Source organism: Nyctereutes procyonoides, unplaced genomic scaffold (genome assembly GCF_905146905.1).
Source record: "Nyctereutes procyonoides isolate TBG_1078 unplaced genomic scaffold, NYPRO_anot_genome, whole genome shotgun sequence".
Taxonomy (NCBI): domain Eukaryota; kingdom Metazoa; phylum Chordata; class Mammalia; order Carnivora; family Canidae; genus Nyctereutes; species Nyctereutes procyonoides.
This window is the reverse complement of record NW_026575037.1, coordinates 12,234,829-12,260,315: the sequence shown is the minus strand read 5'-3', so window position 1 is coordinate 12,260,315 and position 25,487 is coordinate 12,234,829. Positions and strand designations below refer to the sequence as shown.

Here is a 25,487-nt window from a genome sequence, read left to right as displayed (position 1 = left end):
TCTCCCTCAGGAGAGTTTGTCCTAATTATATCCCTTGCCAGTGGTGGATGAGATTGCCCCCATCTTTGCCAACTCTGTGTGCTTTAATTAGTAATAATATCTCCTGAATCTCTCTTAAATATTTATTTGAATTATGATATATTTCAAACATTTAGTATAAAAAACAATTAAGAAACACCCATACAGCACCATTAAGATTAAATAAATCATAATATTTGTCATATTTGCTTCATCTAGTTCCCATTTTTAAAGGGAGAAAATATTTTTTAATTTATTTTTGGGATCCCTGGGTGGCGCAGCGGTTTAGCGCCTGCCTTTGACCCAGGGCGTGATCCTGGAGACCCGGGATCGAATCCCACGTCGGGCTCCCGGTGCATGGAGCCTGCTTCTCCCTCTGCCTCTGTCTCTGCCTCTCTCTCTCTCTCTGTGACTATCATAAATAAATAAAAAAATTAAAAAAATATTTTTTATTGGTGTTCAATTTGCCAACATATAGAATAACACCCAGTGCTCATCCCATCAAGTGCCCCCCTCAGTGCCTGACACCCAGTCACCCCCACCCCCCGCCTACATCCCTTTCTACCACCCCTTGTTTGTTTCCCAGAGTTAGGAGTCTCTCATGTTCTGTCTCCCTTTCTGATATTTCCCATTTTTTCTTTTTTTTTCTTTTTTTTTTATAAATTAATTTTTATTGGTGTTCAATTTACCAACATACAGAATAACACCCAGTGCTCATCCCGTCAAGTGTCCCCCTCCGTGCCCGTCACCCATTCACCCCCACCCCCCGCCCTCCTCCCCTTCCACCACCCCTAGTTCGTTTCCCAGAGTTAGAAGTCTTTATGTTCTGTGTCCCTTTCTGATATCTCCCACACATTTCTTATCCCTTCCCTTATATTCCCCTTCACTATTATTCATATTCCCCAAATGAGTGAGAACATACACTGTTTGTCCTTCTCCGATTGACTTACTTCACTCAGCATAATACCCTCCAGTTCCATCCACGTTGAAGCAAATGGTGGGTATTTGTCGTTTCTAATGGCTGAGTAACATTCCATTGTATACATAGACCACATCTTCTTTATCCATTCATCTTTCGATGGACACCGAGGCTCCTTCCACAGTTTGGCTATTGTGGACATGGCTGCTAGCACAGGGCGCCGGGACACAGCCCAGGATTCCCATTTTTTCTTAAAGGAATAAAAGATTACAGATGCATTTATGCACCCTCATCCCTTATCCTTCTTTCCAGAAGTCACTACTCCTCTGAAATTAAAATTTCATTATCATCTGCATTTTGGTAATTTTACTACATGTATATGCATTAATAAAGTATGTATGTGATTTTTTCGTTTTAAAATTTTATATAAATAATACATGAAATGTGTCCTTTTGCAGCAAAGTGAACATTAATTTTTAAGATTAACCAGTGTTATTGCATGCACGCTTACTTCATTATTTCACCTTCTGCATAGGCCTACATTGTATGAATACATTGCAGGTTGTTCATTTACTCCCCTTCCGAAGGGAGCCAGGCGACTCCAATTCTTCTGCCTGTTGTAAGGAATGTTAAAATGATCATCCTTGCCCATGTCTCCGTGGGCAAGGAAGTGAGATTTTCTCTGGGATAGATGCCTAAAAAGTGGAATTGTTGAGTTTTGGAATGCATATTTCCAACTTTTTTAGGTATCACTGCATTGCTTTCCAAAGTGACTGCCATCTATACTCCTGCCATATGCAGAGTCCTCATTTCTGTATGTCTTCCACAACACTTCAGATGATCAAAATTATTAAAGTTTGACAATCTGATAAGTGTGAAATGAAATCCAATTATTGCATTTTCCCTGATTACAAATGAAATTGAATGTGTTACATATGTTAATAAACATATTATAAACTATATGTTTATTGGCCATTTGGATTTCTTCTTATGTGAGTTGTAGTTTCCTATCTTTTTCCTGTATTTCTACTAGGTAGTTTGTGTTTTTTTGTTTGATTTATTAGGGTTCTTATAAGCATTCTAGATATGATTTATGGGTTATAAATATCTTCTCCCTCAAGTGGCTTGTCTCTTTCACTTTATTTATGGTGCTTTTTGTCATACAGAGTTATTAATTTTAGTGTGGTAAAATTTATCTGCTTTTTTATGATTTTAGCTGATTTTGTCTTGTTTAAAAAAATTTCCACATACTGAGATAAAGAAGATGTTATTTTTATTAAACTTCCTTTTTTTCCATTTTGCTTATCATATTTGTCTCTTTCATTCCACCCATAATTAATTTTTGTATATATTATGAGGTAGGCCCTAATTTATTCTTTTATCCTCTCTATGATTAGTCTTTTGTCCCAACACCCTTTTGTGACTAGTCAATAGCTTTCTACTGTTTCTGGGCACTTTATTTTATTCCACTGGTCTAATTGTATATGCCCTTTAAGCCATGTTTCGCTAATTTAGTTTTTATAGCTGTATAGTTTTGATGCATTAGAATAAAGTCTCTCCACACCTCTGCCAAATTATCTTGGATATTGGCCCTTTATTCATTCATATAACTTTTAGGATCAGTTTGTCACATTGCATTTTAAAAATGGGATTTTGATTATAACTGAACATATGGATTTATTTGGGGGAGGATTGCTATCTTTAAAGCTCTTTTATTTTTCCATCCCCCAGCATGACATATTTCTTCCTATGCTTAGATCTTCCTTAAAATCCCTCAAGAGAGTTTAATTTTTTTCCCTACATGTTTTATTGCATATCTTTTATTAAATTTTGTTTTTACACACAAATAGTTTTGAATCTATTGCATGGTATCTTTTTATTCTTGTATTTTCTGATTCTTTGCTGTAGTTGTATGAGAACCTGTATATTTGTATATTGATTTCATATCCAGTATCCTTGTAGAACTCTTTTATTACCTCGATTTTCTTTTTGTATTGACTCCCTTACATTTGGTATGTAGACAGCATTAACAGTGAATTAATGACAGCTTTGTTTTTTTTCTTTATAGTCTATATGCCTTTTTTTTTTACTTTGTTGATTACATTGACTAGTACTTCACTTGCAGTTGAATAGAAACAGTTTTAGTAAGTATCCTAGTCACATACCTTCCTTTACTTGCTTATCTGCAAGTCTGTCCTCTTCCTGCGTGGTACCTTACCTCTGATCACCTTTTCCATCTTACGCGGCCTGTTGTCTAGTGCTATAGCTCCATCTTGTGTGTGTGTATTCAAAGTTAAACTATCTATCTACGTATCTAATCATCTATCTAATCATTTATCTTTATTGTAGATTTGTCCTCATATTTACCATTATCTTTTGCTAATCATGCCATTTTCTTGCAAGCCATTCTTTTCATCCATCTAAATTTCCTGCTTGATGAATACTGTAGAGTACTTATTTCACCTAAGGCTGAGTAGTAAACTTTTCTTTATTTTTCTGAGGAGCCTTTATTTTAACCTTAGGTTTGAGAAGTAATTTAGGTGAATATTTTTAATCCTGAAAGATATTATTCCATTATCTTCTGGTCTTTATTGTTATAGCTGGTAATCAAATCATCGATTTGATTCCTTATAGATAATCTATTTTCTCAGAATGCTTTTAGGAATTTCTCTTCATAAACTTAGATTTTCTGATATTTCACTGGGACGCATATAGGTTGCATTTATTTTTCTTCATCCTGCTTAGAACTCATTGAAGGATTTATATCTTTCATTAACCCTGGGAAATTTATCCTTTAGCTCTTAAAATATTCTCTCTCTACTTTCTTTCCTTTCTGTTTCTAGAATTCCATGAGATATACTTTGGATTTTTTCAGTCCGTTCTCCCTGTTTCTTAGCTTTGTATTTTCCATCTCTTTATCTCTCTGGCTTATACTGGGGACATTCCTCATATGTGTCTACCTGTTCACTAGTTGTAGCTAACATAAGAGTTGTGTCTAATATAAGAGTTAACTTACCTGTTGCCTCTAATTTCAATGAATACATTTTTTGTTACAAGAAATTGTATTTGCTACTTAATATTTTTCATTGTATCCTATTTCCTTAATGTACATTTTCTATTATTTCAAGCTTAGTGCTCTAATTCTCTTGTTTATTGTATCAACTAACTTTTCTTTACAGTGAATTGTTCCCTCACATGATGAAAAGGTTTTGATTGCAAACTCATGTCTAGTGATGCTTATTTTTCCTATGGGAAAATATAGTCAGTGTTGTGAGAGTAGCTTCATAGAATGTTTCTGTTTGTTCTCTTACTTCACCCTGGGAAGTTATAGGGACTAGTTTTCACATTATTTTTGGGCTTGAGGGTTTCTAAACCCTCCTGAACACATAATGTGAATTCAGCTTGTAAATCCATAGAACATGCAATCTTGGGTTTTGATTTCTCAGGGTTTTGCTTTTCATTCACTCAGATATAAGTTTCCTCATTATCTTCTTTGGCTGCAGAGTTCATTTTTCTGCAGTTCATTGTTTAATTCAGAGTATAGTCTTTCAAGTGTTCCAGCTTAATGCAGAGTTTTAATTTTCACTTCTGTTCACAAACACTCCTAAGATTTTATCTCTTGCTTTTGAATGGGCATTAAAACCCATCCATTAATTCCTCTAGCTTGCCAGAACTAATCGTTGTCTATGGGATAGCTGCAGTGTTAGTCCACATATTTACTTTTTTTTTAAATTTCTTCCTGGGAGTTTCATATTTTGCAAGCCTAGCAATGTATATTTTAAAATCTATTTGAAAATGCAGTCCTTGAGGAGGGCACTTGATGAAATGAGCACTGAATGTTATACTATATGCTGGAAAATCAAACTTCAATAAAAACAAATGGAAAAAAAGAAAAAGAAAATGCAGTCCTATACTTTATCTAGTTTTCTAGAAATTTGTAGCAGGAGGTTTCTCTTATTCTGCCTTCTTGCTAGTATTAGATCCTTGAATGTCTTTTTCAAAGAGAATACTCTAAAATAGGAAAAGTTAAGATATTTCCTGGGGGATGCACAGAATCCTCTAGGACTTGTAAGTATGATGTTCCTAATGGAGAGGTTAGTCAGAGTGCTGGACTGAGCATGAGGGCAGGTTTGAGGAAGGAGGTTGTGGAAAAAGAGCAGTGCATTAATGGACAGTTATTTTATGCCACCTTAGATGTTGCACAAGTACTTAGCTAAGCAATTCACTTAGAAAAGTGATGATTGATTAGTCCTTCCAACAGCTCCTAAAAATAGCTTGCCTGAAATGATTGGGTCTTTTTAGGAAATTCAAGATCAGAATATGGAAACAGAAGATGGTCCTCAAGTTCTAGTGAAGACAAATTCTAGAAGCAATGTGGGGACCACAGAGGATTTTGGTAAAAGAAGGTTTTTACAATATAGAAGGAGAAGTAAACTAAAGGAGAAGCAGGGGGTAAAGGGTGTAAAGAATTGAGTTGAAAACATGAGTGTAGGAGTTTTACCTGAAGACAAAGCTGATTTGAGGGGGAGAACCTATTCTCAGTGAGGCCTTGTGACCACATTTTTTAGTATCCAAAGAATCAGGAAAAAAGCTGCTTGTCTGAGGTCCCATTGCTGAGCCTTAAGCAGATGATGCTGGGTTGTGATCACTCTTGTATTTTTGGCCTGAGTTTTTCCTTCAGTCTCTGCTAAGAATATATCTCTTTTATACTGAGCTGTGGAACCCCATGTAGGATTATGAGGCCTTAGAAAACCAGGGGTGCCATTCCAAGTTCACTTCAGCTCCCAAAGGCTGTGTCTTACCAGATAGAAGGCATAGAAGAGAAGGTAGTGATGAGCCCTGGGTGTTATGTTATATGTTGGCAAATTGAATTTAAATTAAAAAAAAAAGAGAGAGAAGGTAAGGTAGTGCATGGTCTGGCCAGAGCAGTCCCCTGGGAGTTCCTACATTCTTCGTGAGATTACTGATGAATTGTATGATCTTGAGCAACTCAGTTAGTTATTCTGCACCAGTGGTCTCGACCAGGATCATTTTTTGTTCCCTTGAAGGACATTTGGCAATATGGAAACATTTTTGATTGTCACAAGTAGGGGGGGGTGCATCTGGCATCTAATGGTAAGAGGCCAGGAATGCTGCTAGACATCCTTCAGTGCATAGGACAGCCCACCATTGCAAAGAATTATTTGATTCAGAAACTTCAATAGTCCTGAGATTGAGAAACCCTGATCCACGTGTCTTTTCTTATCTATAAAATGCAGGGGTTAGAAGAGGAGGTTGATATGTGTGTAGCTGGATTAGGTAGGCTCAATATCCAAATTACCTGTCTATCTAACACAGAACACTTCTGCTCACATCACATCCACAGAAACATGAATCAAATGAAATGAGTTAAAAACAATCCCACCCTTTTCTACCAAAGAACAAAATCTTGTACTCCAAATGCTATGAGCTTTGCAAGTTCACAGTGACCACTACATTTGCCTCCATGCCCTGGGTCATTCATCTTATCATGTTATGTTTGCAAATTGCACTTATACTTGTGAGGAAAGGGTTGAGAACCATCTTCTTTAAGCTGAACTGGTTGTCTTTAGAACAGGTTTATCACTTCTAGCTTTTCCCCGCATAAATTTCCCAATCCGGTGCAGGTCCTAAGACATCCATATCCTGTTTGTATCTATTTGGCTTTGCATATAGTTACCATTCATTCATCCATTCATTCATTCTGTAAACATGTATTCAGTACCCATAGTGCACAGACCTTGGTTGCTGTGGCAAGCATAAGGATATATATATATAAGTCAAGCTCCTCACACTGAGGTGGAGAAGAGATCCATACCCCAAAGTAGCTGAGGCAGTGGGGGTATAAAGCACCAGAGGTTCTTTAAGAGAGAGTTCATGTTTGTTGTATGGTCACAAAAAAATGCTTTATAAAAGAGATACTGTATGAACTGGGCTTTTAATTCTATCTAAGTGTTGTTTCTTTACTTCCCTCTTTTTTTTTTTGAGAGAGAGAGAGAGAGAGAGAGAGCACATGAGCTGAGTGAGGGGGAGGGGCAAAGAGGGAGAGGGAGAGAGAATAATCTTAAGCAAGCTGGACACCCATCGTGGAGCCTGAAGCGGGGCTCAATCTCTCAACCCTAAGATCATGACCGGGGCCAAAATCAAGAGTTGGAGGCTTAACTGACGGAGCCACCCAGGCAACTGAAGTCTATCTAGTTTTATGACAGGTGGATATGGGAGGGGGAAGGGAGGGAGACAGAAGGAGAGATGAAATGCAGAAGGATTACTTCAAGGTACATTCGTAGAATGGTGAGCAGTCCTGCAGTGTTCGTTGAAGCAGGCAGTGTGTACTGCAAAGTGCTGAGATATCACTGGGAACATAGGGTGGAACATTTTGTTCACTCCTAGTCCTTAAAATAAAGACTTAGATTGGATGACATTTAAGTTTGCTTTTAACCCTAAGATTAGAAGATTATAAGATCTCCTGATTATTATAGTGATCTTTGATAGGCATTAGGAAAGTTTTTATTCAATAAATATATTTGTTTAATGACCTTTTACCAGGCAATACAACAATGAACACGCTCCCAAATTTTATTACACTGAAGGGTTGGACCACGTTCAGTTGGGCTATGCAATCAACTGTTGAACCAGGTAGGACCTGGAAGAGAAAGAAGGCTCAGGACACCCTTCTCTTCTGAGGAGGAGGAGGCATAAAGTCCTGAACTTGCAAATGGAAAAGAAAGGAAGATTATGAAAGTGGAATAAAGAAAATAAAATTGACAGGGCGTGAGGGATGGTGGCTGTGGGAAGAGGGCAGGAGGAAGAATCAAAGATGCATCCAAAGTTTCGTTCCTGAGTAACAGGGAGTCTGTGATGCTGCAAAGAGAATGAGAGACCCATGAAGGTGCTAGTTTGGAGGGAAGGAGCATGTGTTTTTAAACCAGCTAATTGATTCAGGTTGTCCAGGTGGGGGAGCGCATTTGAGCAGTGGTGAATGTGGTACCTGGCTTTAAAAAGAATAGGCCGAAAGAAAAAGATTTGGGCACCTCTCAGATATTAACTTTAGCTGCAGCCATCCAGATGGACAAGATCACCCAGAGAGAGTTTATGTACTTAGAGAAAAGGTAGAAACAGGTTCTGAGGATTGCATACATTTAGGAGGTGGAAGAAGAAAAGGTGAAGAAGAAGATGAAGGGGCAGTTAGGGAGGTGGGGATAGAAAATAGATTGGAAATGCTCCTGAGGGGGAAGCAGGGAGGAAGAGAAGCCAAGTCCTGCTGAGTCCGGATGCAGCAGAATGTGTACACACCCTAATAGCCTCCAGGGAAACAGACTCTGGTTTTAAAAATCCCTTGGATGCATTTAGCTGTAAAAGTGTTGAGCCACCTGATCATTTTATCACTTCTTGATGCCTCAGCCAGAGGGTGAGGAGGGAGAGGGAGAGGAGGAGGCTCTCCAGTGACTCATCATTCATGTGTGTTAGGAGTTTTGGTTAAAAGGTTTGCTGCAAGACAAAGCTGCTTGACTTCTTTTATAATAGATTCCTGGAGCACTGTGGCAACCATAGGACTTTAGAAGCTATAGCTTTTGCCCCTGAGAAGTATGCCACCAGGGGGAAGACATTGGAGGACTGTCCAGGATTGAGTTTATCTGTGCCATCCTGGATGGTCAAGCAGCTGCACTGGGGTTTGTAGCTCATGCAAAGCCTATGGTTTCCAGGTAAAGGGATTTTTCATCTTTTCATGTGCGGCTGTGGAAGGGACTCTCTGGCCAGGGCTGATCCTTACTGACTCCGGAATGACTCTCTGCTCTTCCACCATGAGCCCATGCAGACATTCCTGTCTAGTCTCAGGGTCCAGGCCATACTTTGTCCTTCAGCTTGTCTCTTGTGAGGAGGTGTAGTTGTAGGATGCAACCTCTGGCCTTAAGGAGAACCAGGTTCCAGGTCTAGCTGTGCCACTTACTCGCTGTGTGATCTTGGTTTAGGGATTTTTAGGGATTTCGTTTCTCTGATCCCAGTTGCCTCAGCTGAAAAGTGACTGAAGCTAAACATACCTACCTTATAGGATTCTTGTGCAGATCAAATGAGGTAACATGTACACAGTGCTTTGTACAAGTGTAACACAAGTGTGCTCCACAAGCATGAGTTGTTGTTTCTGTTTGGAAACTCTTTTATTTTTCTGTTGAATTATTTTCAGAATTCTTTTCCCTTTCTCCCCGTGTTTTCCACCTTTTTATAAAAGTATTTAATTTGAGGAAAATTGATGCCTAACACCTATTAGCCAGCTCCTGTGTGGAGCTATGAAGGGCCTTGAGTGCTTTGATTGTTCTGGTCTAATTTCCTTTTGCAAACAGGGAGCTGTCTTTTGACATCACCTGTAATGCCTGGTGTCTGCCCCTGTAAATATAACAATGATACCACCCATGGTGGTATGACAATCTAAGTTTACAAAGCATTTTCACACACACAGTCTTCACAATCTCAACATCGTTTGGGAAGCTGGGTCTTTCACCCCAGCAAGCTGGTGGCTGTCACTGGGTTTGAGGTGCACGTGTGTATGAGGGCACGCATGCGCATGAGCACACGCTTGAAGGATTGCTTCTTTTCTTTTAACACAAAGAGCTAAAGTTTCAAAGCAGGTGGGGTGTGGGTTAAACACTGTTCTAAATGGCAGGCCTGCTGTTCGTGGGGAGGGAAAGTGGCCTGAAAGTTTAAAAATAACCCGAACATTATAGACTCCTGTGAATTCTACAGCCCGGAGCACTGTGAGTCTGTGGGTGTCTTACCTGCTGGAGTGCAGGCAGGAAAACAAGTTGAGAGGCAGGAGGATTTAAATCTGCTGAATCCTTTAGTGGCACGCGTTGGCAGCCGCAGTTTTCATAGAAAAAATGAAAACCATACCTAATAATCAGGATCGATATTCCTGAATGGTAGGAAGAGTGCCACCCTTGGGTTTGCTGAACACAGAACACTGGCTAATATTTGGGCCCGCAGCAGAGCAAACCCTCCTTTTCTGCTGCTGAACACCATCTCTCCTCTTTTTCTTTCCTCCCTTACTGACCCCTCCAGAGTTTGGCTGATAGCTTTCCCAGATTGCTGCTTGAGACTGACCCACCAGGGAGCTTAGGCCCTGGGGCATTTTGGGTAGATTTGGCCATTCATTGAAAAACAAGCAAATGGTGTGTAAAACCATGTTCATCATGAGTAAATTGTGTACAATAATATACCCTTTGGATTTTAAGCAGTTTTGAAAAGCTTAAACAGTTTTTGAAGTAAGATTCGGTTCTCCTTGGCATGGCCCATGCTGCTCTGGGACATTGCAATGTGGGACTGCAGGTCGGACTAATAACACCAGCACATATTGGAACATGGTGCACTTGGGAATCTGTTGTCCCAGTTGGTCTATCAATAGGCTCCTGAGATTCAGAGGGCAGGCATTACTGCTGGGATTTTTGCACATGCAGTCATAAACCCAACCAGGACTGTGGGGCAAGTCTTGTCTCGCGTGCTCTCCTGACTCACTGATCCTGAGACCCCCCGGCACCTGCTGTGTAATGTCTGGACATTTTCTTACATCTTGGAACTGTAGCATGAAATAAAATAACTAGCCCAAGTCTCTATTAGTTGTATCAATGAGAAGCCCTGCACTGTGGTGGTTAAGATAATGGATTTTGGAGTCGAATAGACCTATGGTTGACTTTCTGCTATGTCATTTACCACCTATCCGACCTTGAAGAAAATTATTTAGTTTCTTTCACTTTTGCTTTTCTTATCTGTGGAATGTTGATTATAATAGTACTTACCACACGGGATTATTCTCAGAAATAAGGAAAATAAAGGGCTTAGTGCAGTGCCTTATTATTAAGTAATAAGTATTTAATACCCAATTATAATTAATATTATTAATGAAGTTGAAGTTGCCTATACTTTTCTATGTAATTATTATTTGTTTGATGCATGTCCATTTTTCCTCTTTTTTTTTTTTTAAGTAGTCCTGGAATTTACAATGTCAAGCCATGACCTACTGGAAAATAGGGACGATTTTAACAAAAGAAAAATAGTATAATAGGAAGCTTTGGGTTATTATATTAATAATGCTTGACTGCTTCACATCTGGCAGAAGTTTTCTGCAGACTGTGACTGAGTGATGGAGGATTATGTAAAAAAAATCAAGAATAAGTATCTAAGGGAAAGAGCTATATTATGAGTGCATCTATGTGTGCATATGTCCAAGGAGTTGGCTTGTTAAAGGTCTTAGGAGTATTTTGGAAATCTTACCTTTTGATTGAGAATTACATTTCCACCTCTCCCATTTTTAAATGGCACATTAGGAATATTTAGAAATCTTCAAAAGATTCTGTAGTTCTTCCCATTTAAATATAATGTATTAGGCCTGTCTGAAAGCTCCCAACAGCATGGGAAGATTACTTTATATGTTTATACAGTTGGCTGGCAGAACTTGAGATCAGATCAGAGTTGAGTGTGTGTCTTAGCACATAGGCAAAAGTGTGTGTGTGTCTCTTCCACTGTAATTCTTTATAAGGGAAATAAGCCTGATGATGACATTTGTCTTTTTGTAGAGAGAAGAGATAGAACCAGTTTAAGACTATGGCTCATTTTTTTGAAGCAGAAGTTTATTCTTCTATGTTTTATATTCAATGGAAAGAGATCTGATAATATTCTTTGTGTGGGGGTCTGAATGTCTTTTTTAATTTTTTTATTTTTTTTATTTTTTTTAATTTTTATTTATTTATGATAGAGAGAGAGAGAGAGAGAGGCAGAGACATAGGCAGAGGGAGAAGCAGACTCCATGTACCGGGAGCCCGACGTGGGATTCGATCCCGGGTCTCCAGGATCGCGCCCTGGACCAAAGGCAGGTGCTAAACCGCTGCGCCACCCAGGGATCCCTGAATCTCTTTTTTTAATAGGTCATTCCCCAAATCTTATTTCAACCATATTTTTAAACAGCAGAAGATATTCTTCATAAGGGAATGAACCCTATATTTTGATGATTGATAACATGAGGGTGAGGTTGTTATTGTGCTGGTAAAGATCCTGAGTTAGAGTCAGCTGATCTCCTACAGGAAAGGAAGGCATCATTTCTTGGTATCAAGGGGAGGATGAACATTTAACCCAGAGAAAAACAGCTGGAAACAGGTGAAAACAGAGCAGAGACTCAGAGTTAGGGCCAGAATATGTTAGGGGAAGGGCAACCCCTCAGACAGGAAACCAGCTAACCAGTTAATGCTGAAACTCTTTTTTGCCAAAAAGAGTTGCAGGAGACTCAATGATTCATTCATTGATGATATATTTAGTAAAGGCCTGCTATGAGTATAACATGATGCAGGCATCTAGGTAACGCAGTGAAGGGGAAGATATGTCCTTTACACTTGAGAAGCTTACACCATAGTGAAGAAGACAAGGCATATATGATTGAAAAATTAAATAGGAATTTAGTGGTAAAGTTTTACCTATGACAACAATGACAGTAATTAAACAAGGTACTATATGAATGAAACGAAGTTCTGTGAGTTTATAGGAGGTAGAGATCACAGATAGAATTGGAGAGGTTATGGAAGGCTTCATGAAGGAGGCAGAATTGAACCAAACCACACCTTGAAGGATACCTAGGAGTTGGAGAAGCAGAAAAGAGGAAGGATGTTCTTGGGTCAGTCTGAATCAGGTGCTCTGAAGCAAGAGTTTTGAGGCAGGAGTGGCCATGATATGTTATAACTTTGTTGATACTATGGTACATGGGAGGATGGTGTGGGAACGGTAGGTTGAACGCAAATTGTCTTGAACTGTCAGGCTAAGGAATTTGGCCATTTTTCAGGCAACAAGGAACCACTGAAGTTAAGTGATTGACAGGGAGAATGATGTCACTTCAGTAGGAACTAGAATTTTTTGAAGGGGAGCATGTTTCGAAGGAATTACAATGAATTCACTTTTAAACACGTTGAGTTTGAGATTACGGACAGTCCATATGGACATACCAGTTTCCTTAATTGAGCATTTGGATCTGGAAAGGGGGTGGAAAAGGAAGGCTGAGACTAGGTGTGGAAACAGAGGGGATAGTTGGGAGTGTGGGTAAGGATTTGACCCTGAAAGGAAAGATGTCAGAGAAGATGCAGGTATTAAGAACAGCCCTATGGGGGTACTCCCACAATAGAGGGGAATAAAAGGAGCAAGAGAAGGAAAAGACAGTGAGAACCTGGGAGGTGGGATGTTAAGAGAGGGAAACTCTGAGAAGGAGGGGAGGTCAGTGTGCCAGATGCTGCAGAGCAGTCAAGGAAAAAAAGAGGGGGATGCAGAAACAAGGGTCATTAGAGGCCAGTGGAGGTCTTAGTGCAGTTTTAGGGGAGTGGAAGGGGCAGAACCAGCACATGGCCTGCCCAGGTGCACGTTTCAAAACTGGCCTTAAGTCCATATCATATGGGAATGCCTTATTCACTCTGATTATTTTATACCAGGTGGGTGTAACCAGCTGCTCAGTGTAGGAGAGAGTGGGAGAGAAAGGGTGTGGTGATGGACAGGTGGTGGCTTAATCTGCTGATGATTCCAACCCGAAGAGTCCTGTAAGAGGCAAGACTGGTGGGTGTGGTGGAATTGAGTTCCCTTCTCTGGGCCTTTAGGGTTCCTCTAGGCTTTGTTTCAGCTGTGAGCTGCTTTTCCTGCTAGTGGGATGGGATACTGTCTTTAAGAGTGAAGTGTGGGGAAGGGATTAAGACCAGCAAGTTCAGGTTATAGCTCAGGCACCTTCTCATCTTGGGCACTGCCTCCTTTGCTCTAGCACCTGACATCATGCCTGACACAGGGAAGGTGTTCATTTTATGTTTGCTGAATGAATGAATCAGACTGAACCACCCAGGCTGAGCAAGCTTTACAATGTGTGGGCTGTATTTTGTTTTCTGAGTCAAGAGGCCAAGGGGGCGGATGGATGGGCGTGTTTCCGCCGGTTGTTCTCACCCTTAGATACCAATGCATCCTCCACTCACCCCAAGCGGTCAGAGCTGGTGCTCTGCAGAGTCGTCCTGCTGCACTTTGTCTTTTTAAAAAATTAATTAATTAATTATTTTTACATTTTTAAAATTTAAATTCAATTTGCCAACATGTAGTAACACCCAGTGCTCATCCCATCAAGTGCCCTCCTCAGTGCCCGCCACCCAGTTACCCCATCCCTTCACCTACTTCCCCATCCGCAACCCTTTGTTTCCCAGAGTTAGGAGTCTCTCATGGTTTGTCACCCTCTCTAATTTTTCTCACTCAGTTCCCTCCTTTCCCTTATAATCCCTTTCACTATTTCTTATATTCCACATACAAGTGAAACCATATGATGATTGTCCTTCTCTGATTGACTTATTTCACTCAGCATAATACCCTCCAGTTCCATCCACGTGCACTTTGCCTTGACCAGGATGCAAGGCTGGGCCCAGAGGATGGGTGTTGAGGTTCACTAAAGGGGCAAGGATCCTTGGACGTCTGGGGCTAAACATCGAAGCTCCAAAAGGACTTTCCCAATAAGGGTTAATGTTTGTTAGGTTGAATATATTTCACTTTTGTCCAGGCTGAAAGTGACTTTATCTTAGGGTGGAGAAAAAGGACTCAAGTATAATACTAGCATTTTTATGATCCTAGATTCACTGAAACACAATAAACATACTGACTGGTTAATCAGTTCCATGCATCTGACGTTCCCTCCACAGCTCAGGCATTCTTGTTCCATGCTACCGTTCCACATTGCTTCTCCCCACCTCCAGTGATATCTCTTTCAAAGGATCTCCCCTATTCTTTCCTTTTCCTGCCTGCGTCCAGCCAGGTGTATCTCCCTTCTCTGTTCTCACTCTCATCGTACACACTGCTATGGCGCACATTACATTCTGCCTTGTGTAGAGCCCTTCCCCTCTCTTCAAATGTAAGCTCTCAAAGGCGTTGACCATGTCTAATTTATCCTTGAGCCTCAGAATCTTGAGAAAAATGCCTGGCACATTAAAGGGGTTTAATAAGTATTCATGAAATGGGCTTATGTATGAATGAATAAGTAAACAAACACGTAGCTCTCCCAGGTACCAAGGTCTTTGGACTCTTTGGAACCGTGGTCTCTAATGTTTTTCCTTCCTCTCTCTTTTCCCCTATTTATCTCTCTGATCAAGTCCCAGACACTTATATTTCTCTGTTCTTCTGTCCACCGCATACACACCAAAGTCATCCCCGGGCTGCACTTCTGCAGTCTGCTCTCAGAAACAGAAAGCTGCTAGACACATGGTTTGCTCCGTGTTACTGTGGTCACAGCTACCACTGCCGAAATGTATTCAACAGATACATACATAGCACTTGTGTGCCAGGTACTGCTCTAAGAGCTTTACACAAATTAACTTAATCTTCATGAAAACCTTGAGACAGGTGGTATGCTTTCTTAGAAATTTAACCCTTTGGGAGGATTTCTAGCTCAGGTTCATGCCTCGCTTCTCCAAGGTCCAAGATCATGCCTATAACTGGACTCTCAAGTAAGGAAAGAATTATTTTGACATACAGCGTATTAATAGTAGCTACAGATTGTAGAGTCCTGAACTTATTATCAGGAAATCCAGCTCTGCTGTTTCCTACCTCTATGCCCTTGGACAAATTCCTGACCCTTTGTGCCTCAGATAATAGAATATGCCTTACAGTCCTGCAGCAAAGATGCAGTGAGATAACATTATCACAGTTGGCACCCAGGGACTATTGAGTTGTCATAAATGAATGGTTTTTAAAACATTTTTTAAGCAAAATTTGCACATCTATAGTTAGCTGGTAGAGTGTTAGAGCTGTGGGGTTTCTCAGGCATAGGTTTGAGAAATGCTGCTTCTAGTGATGGACATTACATAAGGATGTAAAGTTATGTTTCACCCAAGTAAGGGCTGTAAGGTATTGTGGAAGCCACCAGATTCCTAAGATGTCTGCGTTGCCATAATGCTCCTCTGCTCTGCAATGAATTTGCACATGGTCGCCTGCCAACTTTTTTCTTAAGAACCCACTCCCAAATCCTCTCTGCATTATGTTCCTTAGAGTACTGCTTTGCATAAGAGTCTTTTTCTTGGAAAAGCTCAACAGGGGGAAAATAGAACAAAAGGGGCTCTGATAGCTTAACCATAAACTATCTGAGTGTAACTGGCAGTGGGGGAGGAAGGAACGAGGAAGCCAGGCTGGTGGGAGGGGCACATGCTTTTTGGATGAGGCTAGATTTGCAGACTCTGCAGTGATGGGCTGAAATCTCACACGAAGATGGCCCAAGGCCTGACAGATCTTGGAGGAGCTTTATGAATGAGGGGAATAGGATAAGTACTTCTCCACTCATGCTGCTCATGATTATCCATCTTAGTACAAACTCCCAAGGCCTTCCTGGTCTGGAAGAGTTCAGCCCACTGGTTTCATTCCTTTTCCAAAGGAGACTCGAGATACTCTCCACAAGTCGCCTTCCCTCCTGTTTGGATTTTGGATGGTACACTGGAGTTGAGGGGCTACAGGGTGAAAGCTTTGATATTAAACCATCTATATGGGATTAATCTAGGAAAGTTTTTCACTTGCTTTCTCAGACCTTTTTGGGATTCGAGTTTGCAGGTCACTGGTTTCAGAAAAATATGCATGCAGAAAAACATTTGGTTGCACCACGTTAACCATGTGTGTATATGTGTGTGCACACGTATACTTGCAGCATGTTGACCTCGTGTCCAGTGTGTGGGGCTGTACTTTCCAAGTACTGTGAGATGGGATGGTTGCATTGTGGTAAAATTTGGGGCTTGGACCTCAACAAAGTCCCATAGAGGGGTAGAGGGCTGGGACAAGAGGTCACCTCTTTAGGCATTTCTAAGTTCAGAGAGAGGTGTGCTAAGGGTGCTGGGCTGCCAGGTGCTAGGCTCACAGCGATGTGCTCACAAATGACCAGTAGATGGTGCACTAACAACAGGGAAATATGGCTACCGTCCCTCCGCGGGCTGGAAAGGGATTTTAGGAAACCGGTTTCCAGTCAGTTCCGACCAAATGCTGATTTTCTACATTTCCATATGTGGGTCTTTAAGAAGACATTGGAAGGAGGGACATGGGAAGGAAAATAGGCACCAAGTTCCCTTATAAAGAACATTATGGCAATGACCTGACCTCAGGTTTTTTTTTCTATGGATTCCCCTGGATCTTAAGGGCAGTACATGCGTTCCTAGGCTAGCATCTTCCCAGCAAGGCCCCAGGACAGGAGCATGTGGCTACTGATCCAATTCAATCTGAGGATGGGAAGCATAGAATTCCCATGGGCTTAGTGTGATTGAATAGTTTCTTCTCATGACAATGAACGCTTTGGAATTATACTATTACCATCCACAAGAGATTAGACTGGATGTTAGAGCCATAAAGTAGAAGTCCAAAGATGTGTTAAAGCCCAGGGAAAATTACTTAAGGTTTCTGAAACTCTGGTAATCTGTCCACCAAATCAGGGTCATAATACGTGGGTTGCCAGGCTGATCTTCGAGATTTGTTGTGAGGCTTATGTAAGCTGAAAACTATTAAACACACATAAAATATGTTTAGCCATTGAAATTCTAGCTCTCTGGGAGCTAGGCGAATGGGGGCATTGGAGACGTTCATAGATCTCAAAGGTCTGAGGAGGTGTGACTGTGGGGTGGATGGTGGTGGTGGTGGTGGTGGTAGAAGAGTATGAGAGCATGCCTCCCTCCCACCATTACTGCCCTTAGGTCAAGTCCATTCCTAAAGACTTTTAGGCCAGCATGTTTGCTTCTTTCTCCTCCCGCCCTCTCCCCGCCGCAATGAAGTCCCCATTGATAACTTCCCTGCAGAGGTGTTCATACTCCAGCATAGTCAACATTATTCCCAACCCATGCATTTGTGATCCTATCTTCTCAGAAGGCAGGGAGGCAAGTGCCAGCTTCACTGGGTCTTCACATTTCCAACTATAGTATTCTATCTTGGGGAACCTAGGTCTCTAAAGAATTATAGCAGCCACAGGGAACCCAGGACATTGTTGAGAGAGGAAAAGGAATTAGTACTGCCTCTCTGCTGAGTGGGTGACATTGAAGACCCAGATCTGGAGGCTCCAGGTCTTCTAAGAACCTCTGCTAGGAGGTAAAGCTTAGAGAGCCCTGCTTCCTCTGAGCATGAACAGACAGGCATACCACCCTGAAGCCTGCTAAGGCCAGGACCCAGAGAAAGGAGGTGACGTTGTGAGGATGAGGTCTAGCAAGCATTCTGGCCAGTAGGGCTATAGAACCTTATTTATTTATTTATTTATTTATTTATTTATTTATTTATTTATTTATTTATTTATTTAGATTAAAGAAAAGGACACTTTTTTTTGGGGGGGGTCATCTATTTTGTCCATTATTATATCCTCAGTGCCAACAGTACCTGGTGCTCAAAAATATTTATCAGATGATTGATGTGAATGAATTTTTGTGCTATGGATTACGGCCCTGCCTGAAAGCATGGGTTTGACCACTTTTGAAAGCCCTTTCTCATCTGCAGCTTACAGGGTTACTGAGACAGCTACTTGTGACTGTTGTGCATGACTAAACCGTCTAATGGTTTGTGGTTCACAGCACCACTAACCCCTTTCACTTCTGACTAGGTCTCCAGAAAGAATGGTGCCCTCCAGTGAAGGCTGGTAGAGTGCAGAGTAAGGCAGTAACGTGAAATCAAAATACTCATTAGAGTGGACACACCTTGAATAGTAAATCTGGCCTGAAATGGGCTACCCTGAATCAAAAGGTCAGCACGCTGTCCCAAGGGCAGCACTGACACCATTCCTTTGGATTTCCAGTACCCCAGGACTATCCCTTCACACATATAGTCACCTACGTTCTCACAGAGACCTATGTCAATGCGCCCATGGCCTGGCCCACACATAGACACACACACATAGGCACACGTGTGCCTCTCCCTTGGATGTCATCACCCTTCCCATCAGTCTGTTTCACTCACCGGGACACTGCCTTTCATACACATGAAGCCACACTCACCCATGGATTCCAACCTCTGGGTTTTGGTCAGCCTCTTTGTTTCCTTCATCAGCAGCTCCCCTCCCCTTCTCTGGCATTGCTCAGGTGGGGAGCATGTGGATAGAGCTGGGTGTGTTTTGAGGCTGAGGTTGCAAAAAGGAGATCAAAGTGTGTTCCAGCCAGTGTAGACATGGAAGGAGACAACTGGTCCTGTGCTCAGTTCAAACCAGAGTCTACCTGTGGAGAAGGGCTTGGTTGCTAAACCTAGGGACTCTTTCTCAGGGTCTTGGAGCCCACCTTTCCCACTTACGCAGCTCAGACACTAATTGTTTTATTCTTCCTTTAATGAGGTGGGTTTGAGGAAGTCAGCGGAGCTGACCTGTGGGTAAAAGGTAGGGGTGGGTGGATCCCCCTGATTGTTAAGACTTTGAGGAAGGTAGTGTTAGCCCCAAACTCGCCATCGATGGCCCCAATAACTGGACCAGCCTTCCAGAAATGGATGCGCAGGGCTCCGCCGAAACGGAACCCAAGAGGCCTCCCCAGATCGCCTTTGCAGGCGGAGGCCAGAAGCTCCCAAGGGGAGCTGGCACCGACACCAGAGCGCGGAGCCCGCAGAGGTCCTAGCGTGCCTCCCAGGGCCCGCGGGTTGCCGAGTGGGGCGACGGGGAGAGGGTGCCGTCTTCTCCGCTGCTCCCCGGGCCGCGCTCCTTGGACACTGGGAGGCGAGGAGGAGCAGCGCGGGGGCCCCGGTGCGCGGCGCGCGGGGCGCGGGCGCCAAGGCTCCCACCGCCCTCCCGGGCGGGCACCGCGCGGGCCCAGCTCCCGCGGACGCCTCGGCGGGGACGGCAGGCGCGAGTGCGTGCGCGCGTGCGTGTGCGCCCCCGCCGGGCCTGGGCTCGGCGCTCCCGCGGGTTCGGTGCCGCGCCGCCAGCTGCGCCCGCCTCCCGCCCCTCGCCGTCGCTTGGGGAGAGGCGACTCTTGCTGGGCCGCTGCGGCGGCGGCCCGCTACCCCCTGGCTCGACAGACCGATAAGCCGGACCGGCCTCGCTCCCCAGGCCCCCGCAGCCGCGGCGCGCCGGGGTCCTTCCGGCTCCGTCCCCGCCCCTCCCGGCCCCGCCGGCCCCGCCCCCGCTCCTCCCGGCGCCCCGGCGCGCGCCTCGCTGCGCCTCTGCGCTCCGCTGGCTCTGCCCTCCGCGCCTTCCCCTCCGCTCCCCCCACATCCCCCTCCGCTCCCCGGAGTGCGGCCGTCCGGGCGGCAGGAGAAACCGAGCCGTGCAGGAGGAAGTTCGGCCCTTGGACAAGTCCCGGGCCAGGCCACCGCCGGGCTCGCCTGCAACCTGTTCCTCCCTCGCCCCAGCGCCCGCCCGCCCGCGCCCGCGCCCGCGCCCGCGCCCGCTCCCGCGCCCGCTCCCGCTCCCGCCCTCGCCCCGGCGCAGCCGCGGATCGCTGTTGCATGCTGATCCGGGGAGGCGGCGGCGGCGGCGGCGGCGAGCGCTCCGGCAGGATGCTGGCACTCGGGCTTCGCTGCTCTCTGGATGCTGCTCAACTTCTCTCCCAGCCGCAGGAGCTTTGAAGTCGTTTGTCCCTCTCCGGTTGGATTGACTTCCTACATTTTGATATTTTGGGCGTTGCGGTTTGCGCAGGAACCTCAGTATCGCTCTCCCCCCTCCCTCTCTGTCAACCTTTGGATGCGTCTGTGCTGGCAGATTTAAAGACCCAAGTCTTGGCTGTGGAATTTCTTAGATGGACTTGCCGGGGCTCGCGTTATAAAGCATGTCACCATAACCCGGTCCTTGCCTTTTTTTTTTTTTTAAAGTTCTTTTGTTTTCATTTTTCTCTTCCTCCCCAGCCCCCACCCCCAATAAATCACCAAACTGTTACCTAGCGGGCCGGTGCCTGCCTCTCTCCCAGAACTAGGTGGTGCGTCTGCCAGAAGAGGAGCTATGTTTGAAGAGCAGCCTACTCCACCCCTCTCCTCTTCAGTCCCCGAATGCCACCACACACTGGCATTTTGAAAAAAAAAAATTGCCTCCAGAAACTGAGCACCCCCAAGCCCTCCCCCTGCTTTTTTTTTTTTTTTTTTTTTGTTTCTTCTCCTTGAGGAATGGAGCTTCGCAGAGGTTGTATTTAGATTCAACAGTTCAGAGCGGCGGGGCTGCTGCTGCCGCTGCCGCCTCTTCCAGGAGCTCGCGAGGCTCCCCGGAGGCTCCCCGGAGGCGGTGGTCCCCGGGCTCCGTCTGGATGCGGCTCTGAGTCTCCGTGTGTCTTTCTGCTTGTTGCTGTGTGCGGGTGTTGGGCCGCGATCACCTTTGTGTGTCTTCTGTCTGTTTAAACTTCAGGATGGCTCGCTTCGGGGAGGCGGTGGTCGGCAGGCCGGGGTCGGGCGATGGAGACTCGGACCAGAGCAGGAACCGGCAAGGAACCCCGGTGCCGGCCTCGGGGCCGGCGGCCGCCTACAAGCAGTCGAAAGCGCAGAGGGCGCGGACTATGGCTTTGTACAACCCCATTCCCGTCCGGCAGAACTGTTTCACCGTCAACAGATCCCTGTTCATCTTCGGAGAAGATAACATTGTCAGGAAATACGCCAAGAAGCTCATCGACTGGCCATATCCTTTCTTGCCCACCATAACTCCCCTCTCCCCCTTTGCGTTTCTTTGGGTAAGGGTGGAAATCTAGCTTGGAATTCATCCCCCATCCCTCTCCTGGTGCCAGTTTGCCCCTTTGTTGAAGTGCAGTCTTTACTTCCGTGTACCTAAGGGGCAAGCTTGGTGCTGTAGAGGCCAGTGTGGGCACTAGTGCTTTTCAAGGTAAGACTTTTGGTTTTTGATTTTTCCTATGTGGAAATCTCTAGCGTCCCTGGGTGCATGGTATTCCTGTGGCTGCCCCTTTCTGGGCTGGGCTTTGTCTGATTCTCAGCAGCCCCCCCCCCCCCGGGCCCTTCATATAGAATGGGTTGCCCCTGATCTCACAATTTTCTTTCATACTCCCCCTTTCCTCCGTTAAAGCCACCCCCTCTGGCCCCATCCCTACCAGCTGGGGAGACACCCGCACTATCTGCCTGTGGGGAAAGTCAAGGCTCCCTGAGGGACTTATCAGTTCAGAAGCTTTAAGAGTCTGGGCCAAAATCCTGTAGACAGACAAATGGATAAATAAAACAGCCATTTGGCTGGGGATCCAGCTAACTCTGGGGACTCAGTTTAAGTTCCAGTGTGAGTGGAGTGAATGAATGTGTCAGCGGAGGTAATCTCTAATGATACAGCCCAGACAGCTCAGAGTTGGAGTCCTCTTCTCAGCCAGAGACGAACGGCTCATCGGAGCTCATGGTTTCCTTAGTCTGAGGTTGGGTGCTCCCCCCCTCCCTCCCCGCCTGCCTCTGAATGCGTGACCCAGCTGAGTGCTCTCCCAGTGCCCAAGATGCAGGTTAATCTGCTGGGCCTGAATTCTTCGGCTAAGGGCTGCAGCCACTGAGCCCAGAAGTGTGCAAGCAATCTGTCTCTCCCTACCTCCAGGGGAACTGCTCTTCACAAAGAGCTGGTAGGGGCGTCTCTGACAGTGGCCGTGTCAGGGTGAACAGGCATGGAAGGAGCTTCTTTGCCGGTTTAATCAAGTGCACCAAATGCAGGCTGCTGATTAGGCATCTCGCTGCCTTGTTCTTCACTAAGAATTTGGGCATCTGGCAAGGTCTTTAGGAATTGCGGGTTGGTGGGGGTGGGGAGGGTGCTTGGTAGGAAGCAAGCCAGGGGGGTGGTGTTAATATGGGGGTAGGCTTGGAGACGTGGGACTTTGATGCTTGTGTTAAGAGATTTCTTGGGACAGATGCACCTGCAAAGGAGGCTCCTCCTCTTCTCTGTCCTCCTCTCTCCCCACCCCCACCCTCCAGGTGTGCAGCAGTGAGGCAGCTGGAGCTGCATTGGGTCTCTAGTATCAGTGAGGCACGTGGCTCGCTTCCCCCAGGGCCTGGGCATCTCCCTACTACCCCCCACCCCAGTCTCTGGCCTTCCCCTCCTTCCTCCCCTAGTTCCCTGCCTCAGCAGCACTGCGATTGGCTGGCGCTTGGTGCTTCTAGGCAGCACCCCTCATTAGAAGCGAAGGAGCATCTCTAAGCAGATATTCTTCGTGTTGCTGCTGCTGCTCAAATCCTCCCACAACCACCCCTGGCTGGGCTTCCTCTCTCCTCCTCTCTGCACTCTCCTTCTCCTTCCACCCTCCTTCCACCCCCACAGAGTGATTCGGGGTCATTCGGTGCCAGAGTTAAACGTCTCCAGGGTGGGGGTATCGGGGAGGAGGAAGGGTCCGGTCCCCGAAGTCCCGCCTGCCGGGGCGCTGCACAAAGCCGACACATCCCCTTATGTTGCGTGCTGCGGCTGCAAACCCTTCTCTAGGCAGATCTCTACTGATTTCCCCGGCGGGGCCCCGCTCCCCCGCCGTCCGCCTCCTACAATTCTCTAGAATCCCCCACCCTCCAGGTGCAGCTTTACCGTGCCCCTCTCGTAGGGGCATGTTTACTCAGACAGGCGCCCTTCAGTTTCCTGGCCGTAGACAAAGCCACCCGGCCGCGCCGCGGGTGGCACCGTGTGCCAGCAGCCATCGCTGGCACCTAGGACAGCGCCACTGGAACTCCCCAGGCGTCCGTGGCTCCGCGACCGGCCGGGTTCAGCACCTCGGGCACCTCCGGCGGGGCCCGGGCTCTGGGGCTGGGAAACCAAGCAGGGTCCCTAGACCACGCGGCTGGTGCTATGCACGCTTTCTCTTCCGCTGCAAAGACACCGCCTTTCTACCAGGCGCTGCGAGCGTGCAAGGTGCGACAGCGGCTTTTACCCCGCCCTTCCCTCGTCTTGGGCCAAGATGGACCAGAGAGAGTCAAAGGAGAGAATAGCGAGTTGATTCAGCAGCGGCACCCCGTGCCTTGGCTGCCGGCCGGGTCCCAGTGGGCTCTTCTGTCTTCGTAGTTGGAAGTTTCGCAGTGGTTCTACAGCATGTAGGCTGTTCTAACAGTGTTCAGAGAACATCTGCTAAGGTGTGTAGAGGAGCCCGGTTGGAAAATTTAAAATGCACCACGTTTGCTTTTTCTCTCTTGGCTGTGCAACGTGACTGACAAATATATATATTCCCTCTGGTGGTGACCATGTGGCAACAGTGCGCTTCTGTGTGTCCTGCGTTTCCTCCAATACTGCATCTGAGAGCCTAGTCTCACTTTCCTGACGACCTAGACATCCGGCTTCGGGAAGTCTCTCCCTTTTTCTTATCGGGAGTCAGTGTGAGCAGTGGTTACCTGAAAACTTGGGAGCCAGGCTGCGTTCAAACCCCGTTCCTTTCACAGGCTCCGTGACCTTGAAAAGTTACTTCCTTACTTTGTGACTCAGTTTCCTAATCTGTAAAATGAGGGTGATAATCCTGAGTTAGTGGGAGAATTAAATGAGGTTACATACGTCAGGTTCCTGCAACACTGTCTAATTACCCAGTAAGCGCTAGCTGTATTTTTTTCTATTATTGGGGGATTGTTTTATTTATTTTTTATTTTTTTAATAATGAATTTATTTTTTATTGGTGTTCAATTTGCCAACATACAGAATAACACCCAGTGCTCATCCCGTCAAGTGCCCCCCTCAGTGCCCGTCATCCATTCACCCCCACCCCCCTCCCTCCTCCCCTTCCAGCACCCCTAGTTCCTTTCCCAGAGTTAGGAGTCTTCATATTCTGTCTCCCTTTCTGATATTTCCTACCCATTTCTTCTCCCTTCCCTTCTATTTCCTTTCACTATTATTTATATTCCCCAAATGAATGGGACCATATAATGTTTAAAGGGGTCCTTCAGAAATTTCAGCAAAATTCTCCCAGAAGGGAGAGAGAGGTCTTAGTTTTAGGTGAAGGAAATCTTCTAGATTTTTGCCTCTCACAGCAAAGAGCAACATCCCCATCACCAGGGGGCCTGTTAAAAATTGGGAACCCTGAGCCCCACTTCAGATTTACTGAATCAGAATCTGCATTTTAATAAGATCCCAGGTAGTTAGTATGCATATTAAAGTTTAAGAAGTGCTTCTCTACTGTTTGTAAGGGCCAGGTATTTGGGGGGGTTGGGAAAGGAAGATTGTTCAGAAAATGGGTTAAGACCTCTTGCTTTGAACTGACTTATAAACATGTAATATACTTGAAGACTTTGATTATTTGTGCACTAGTCTTTGAGATATACACATCTTTTGTGGGCTGCAGAAAGTCACTGTGGAGCTAGGAGGAAATGAGCACTTCTTTGTGCTGTGTTAGCTTCTCTTCACGCTGCATAGTACTGGTCTGTAACAAATTGTCCTGAAAAGATCAGTTAAGGGAAAGAAATTATTTAATTTATACTTGTAGGACCCTCTGACTTCGGTGGGTGGTTGTGGCAATCTTTTCCAGTTATTTAATAGGGAAAGTCTAGTTCCTATGGAAAGAAATGCCCAAGATAACCCAGATTTGGCATGAAAGATGGTGGTAAGTTACAGCCCACTCTGAATGTGTTTCATTTTTCTTGGAAGCTACATCTGCATAGGGAGATAATTTTATTTTCTTATGGCACTCTTCTCTGCAGT

The 25,487-nt window shown here is 45.0% G+C and overlaps 1 protein-coding gene across 2 annotated transcripts in view; it reads left to right on the top strand.

Annotated features, from left to right (window-relative positions):
* The window catches only part of CACNA1E (calcium voltage-gated channel subunit alpha1 E), a 385,492-nt gene that overhangs the window by 51,252 nt on the left and 308,753 nt on the right, over positions 1-25,487 (top strand). For both annotated transcript variants that reach the window (XM_055319282.1, XM_055319281.1), the window contains exon 2: positions 21,261-21,527. In XM_055319282.1, coding sequence (XP_055175257.1) covers positions 21,261-21,527 — 267 coding nt within the window. The remainder of the gene's footprint in view (positions 1-21,260; positions 21,528-25,487) is intronic.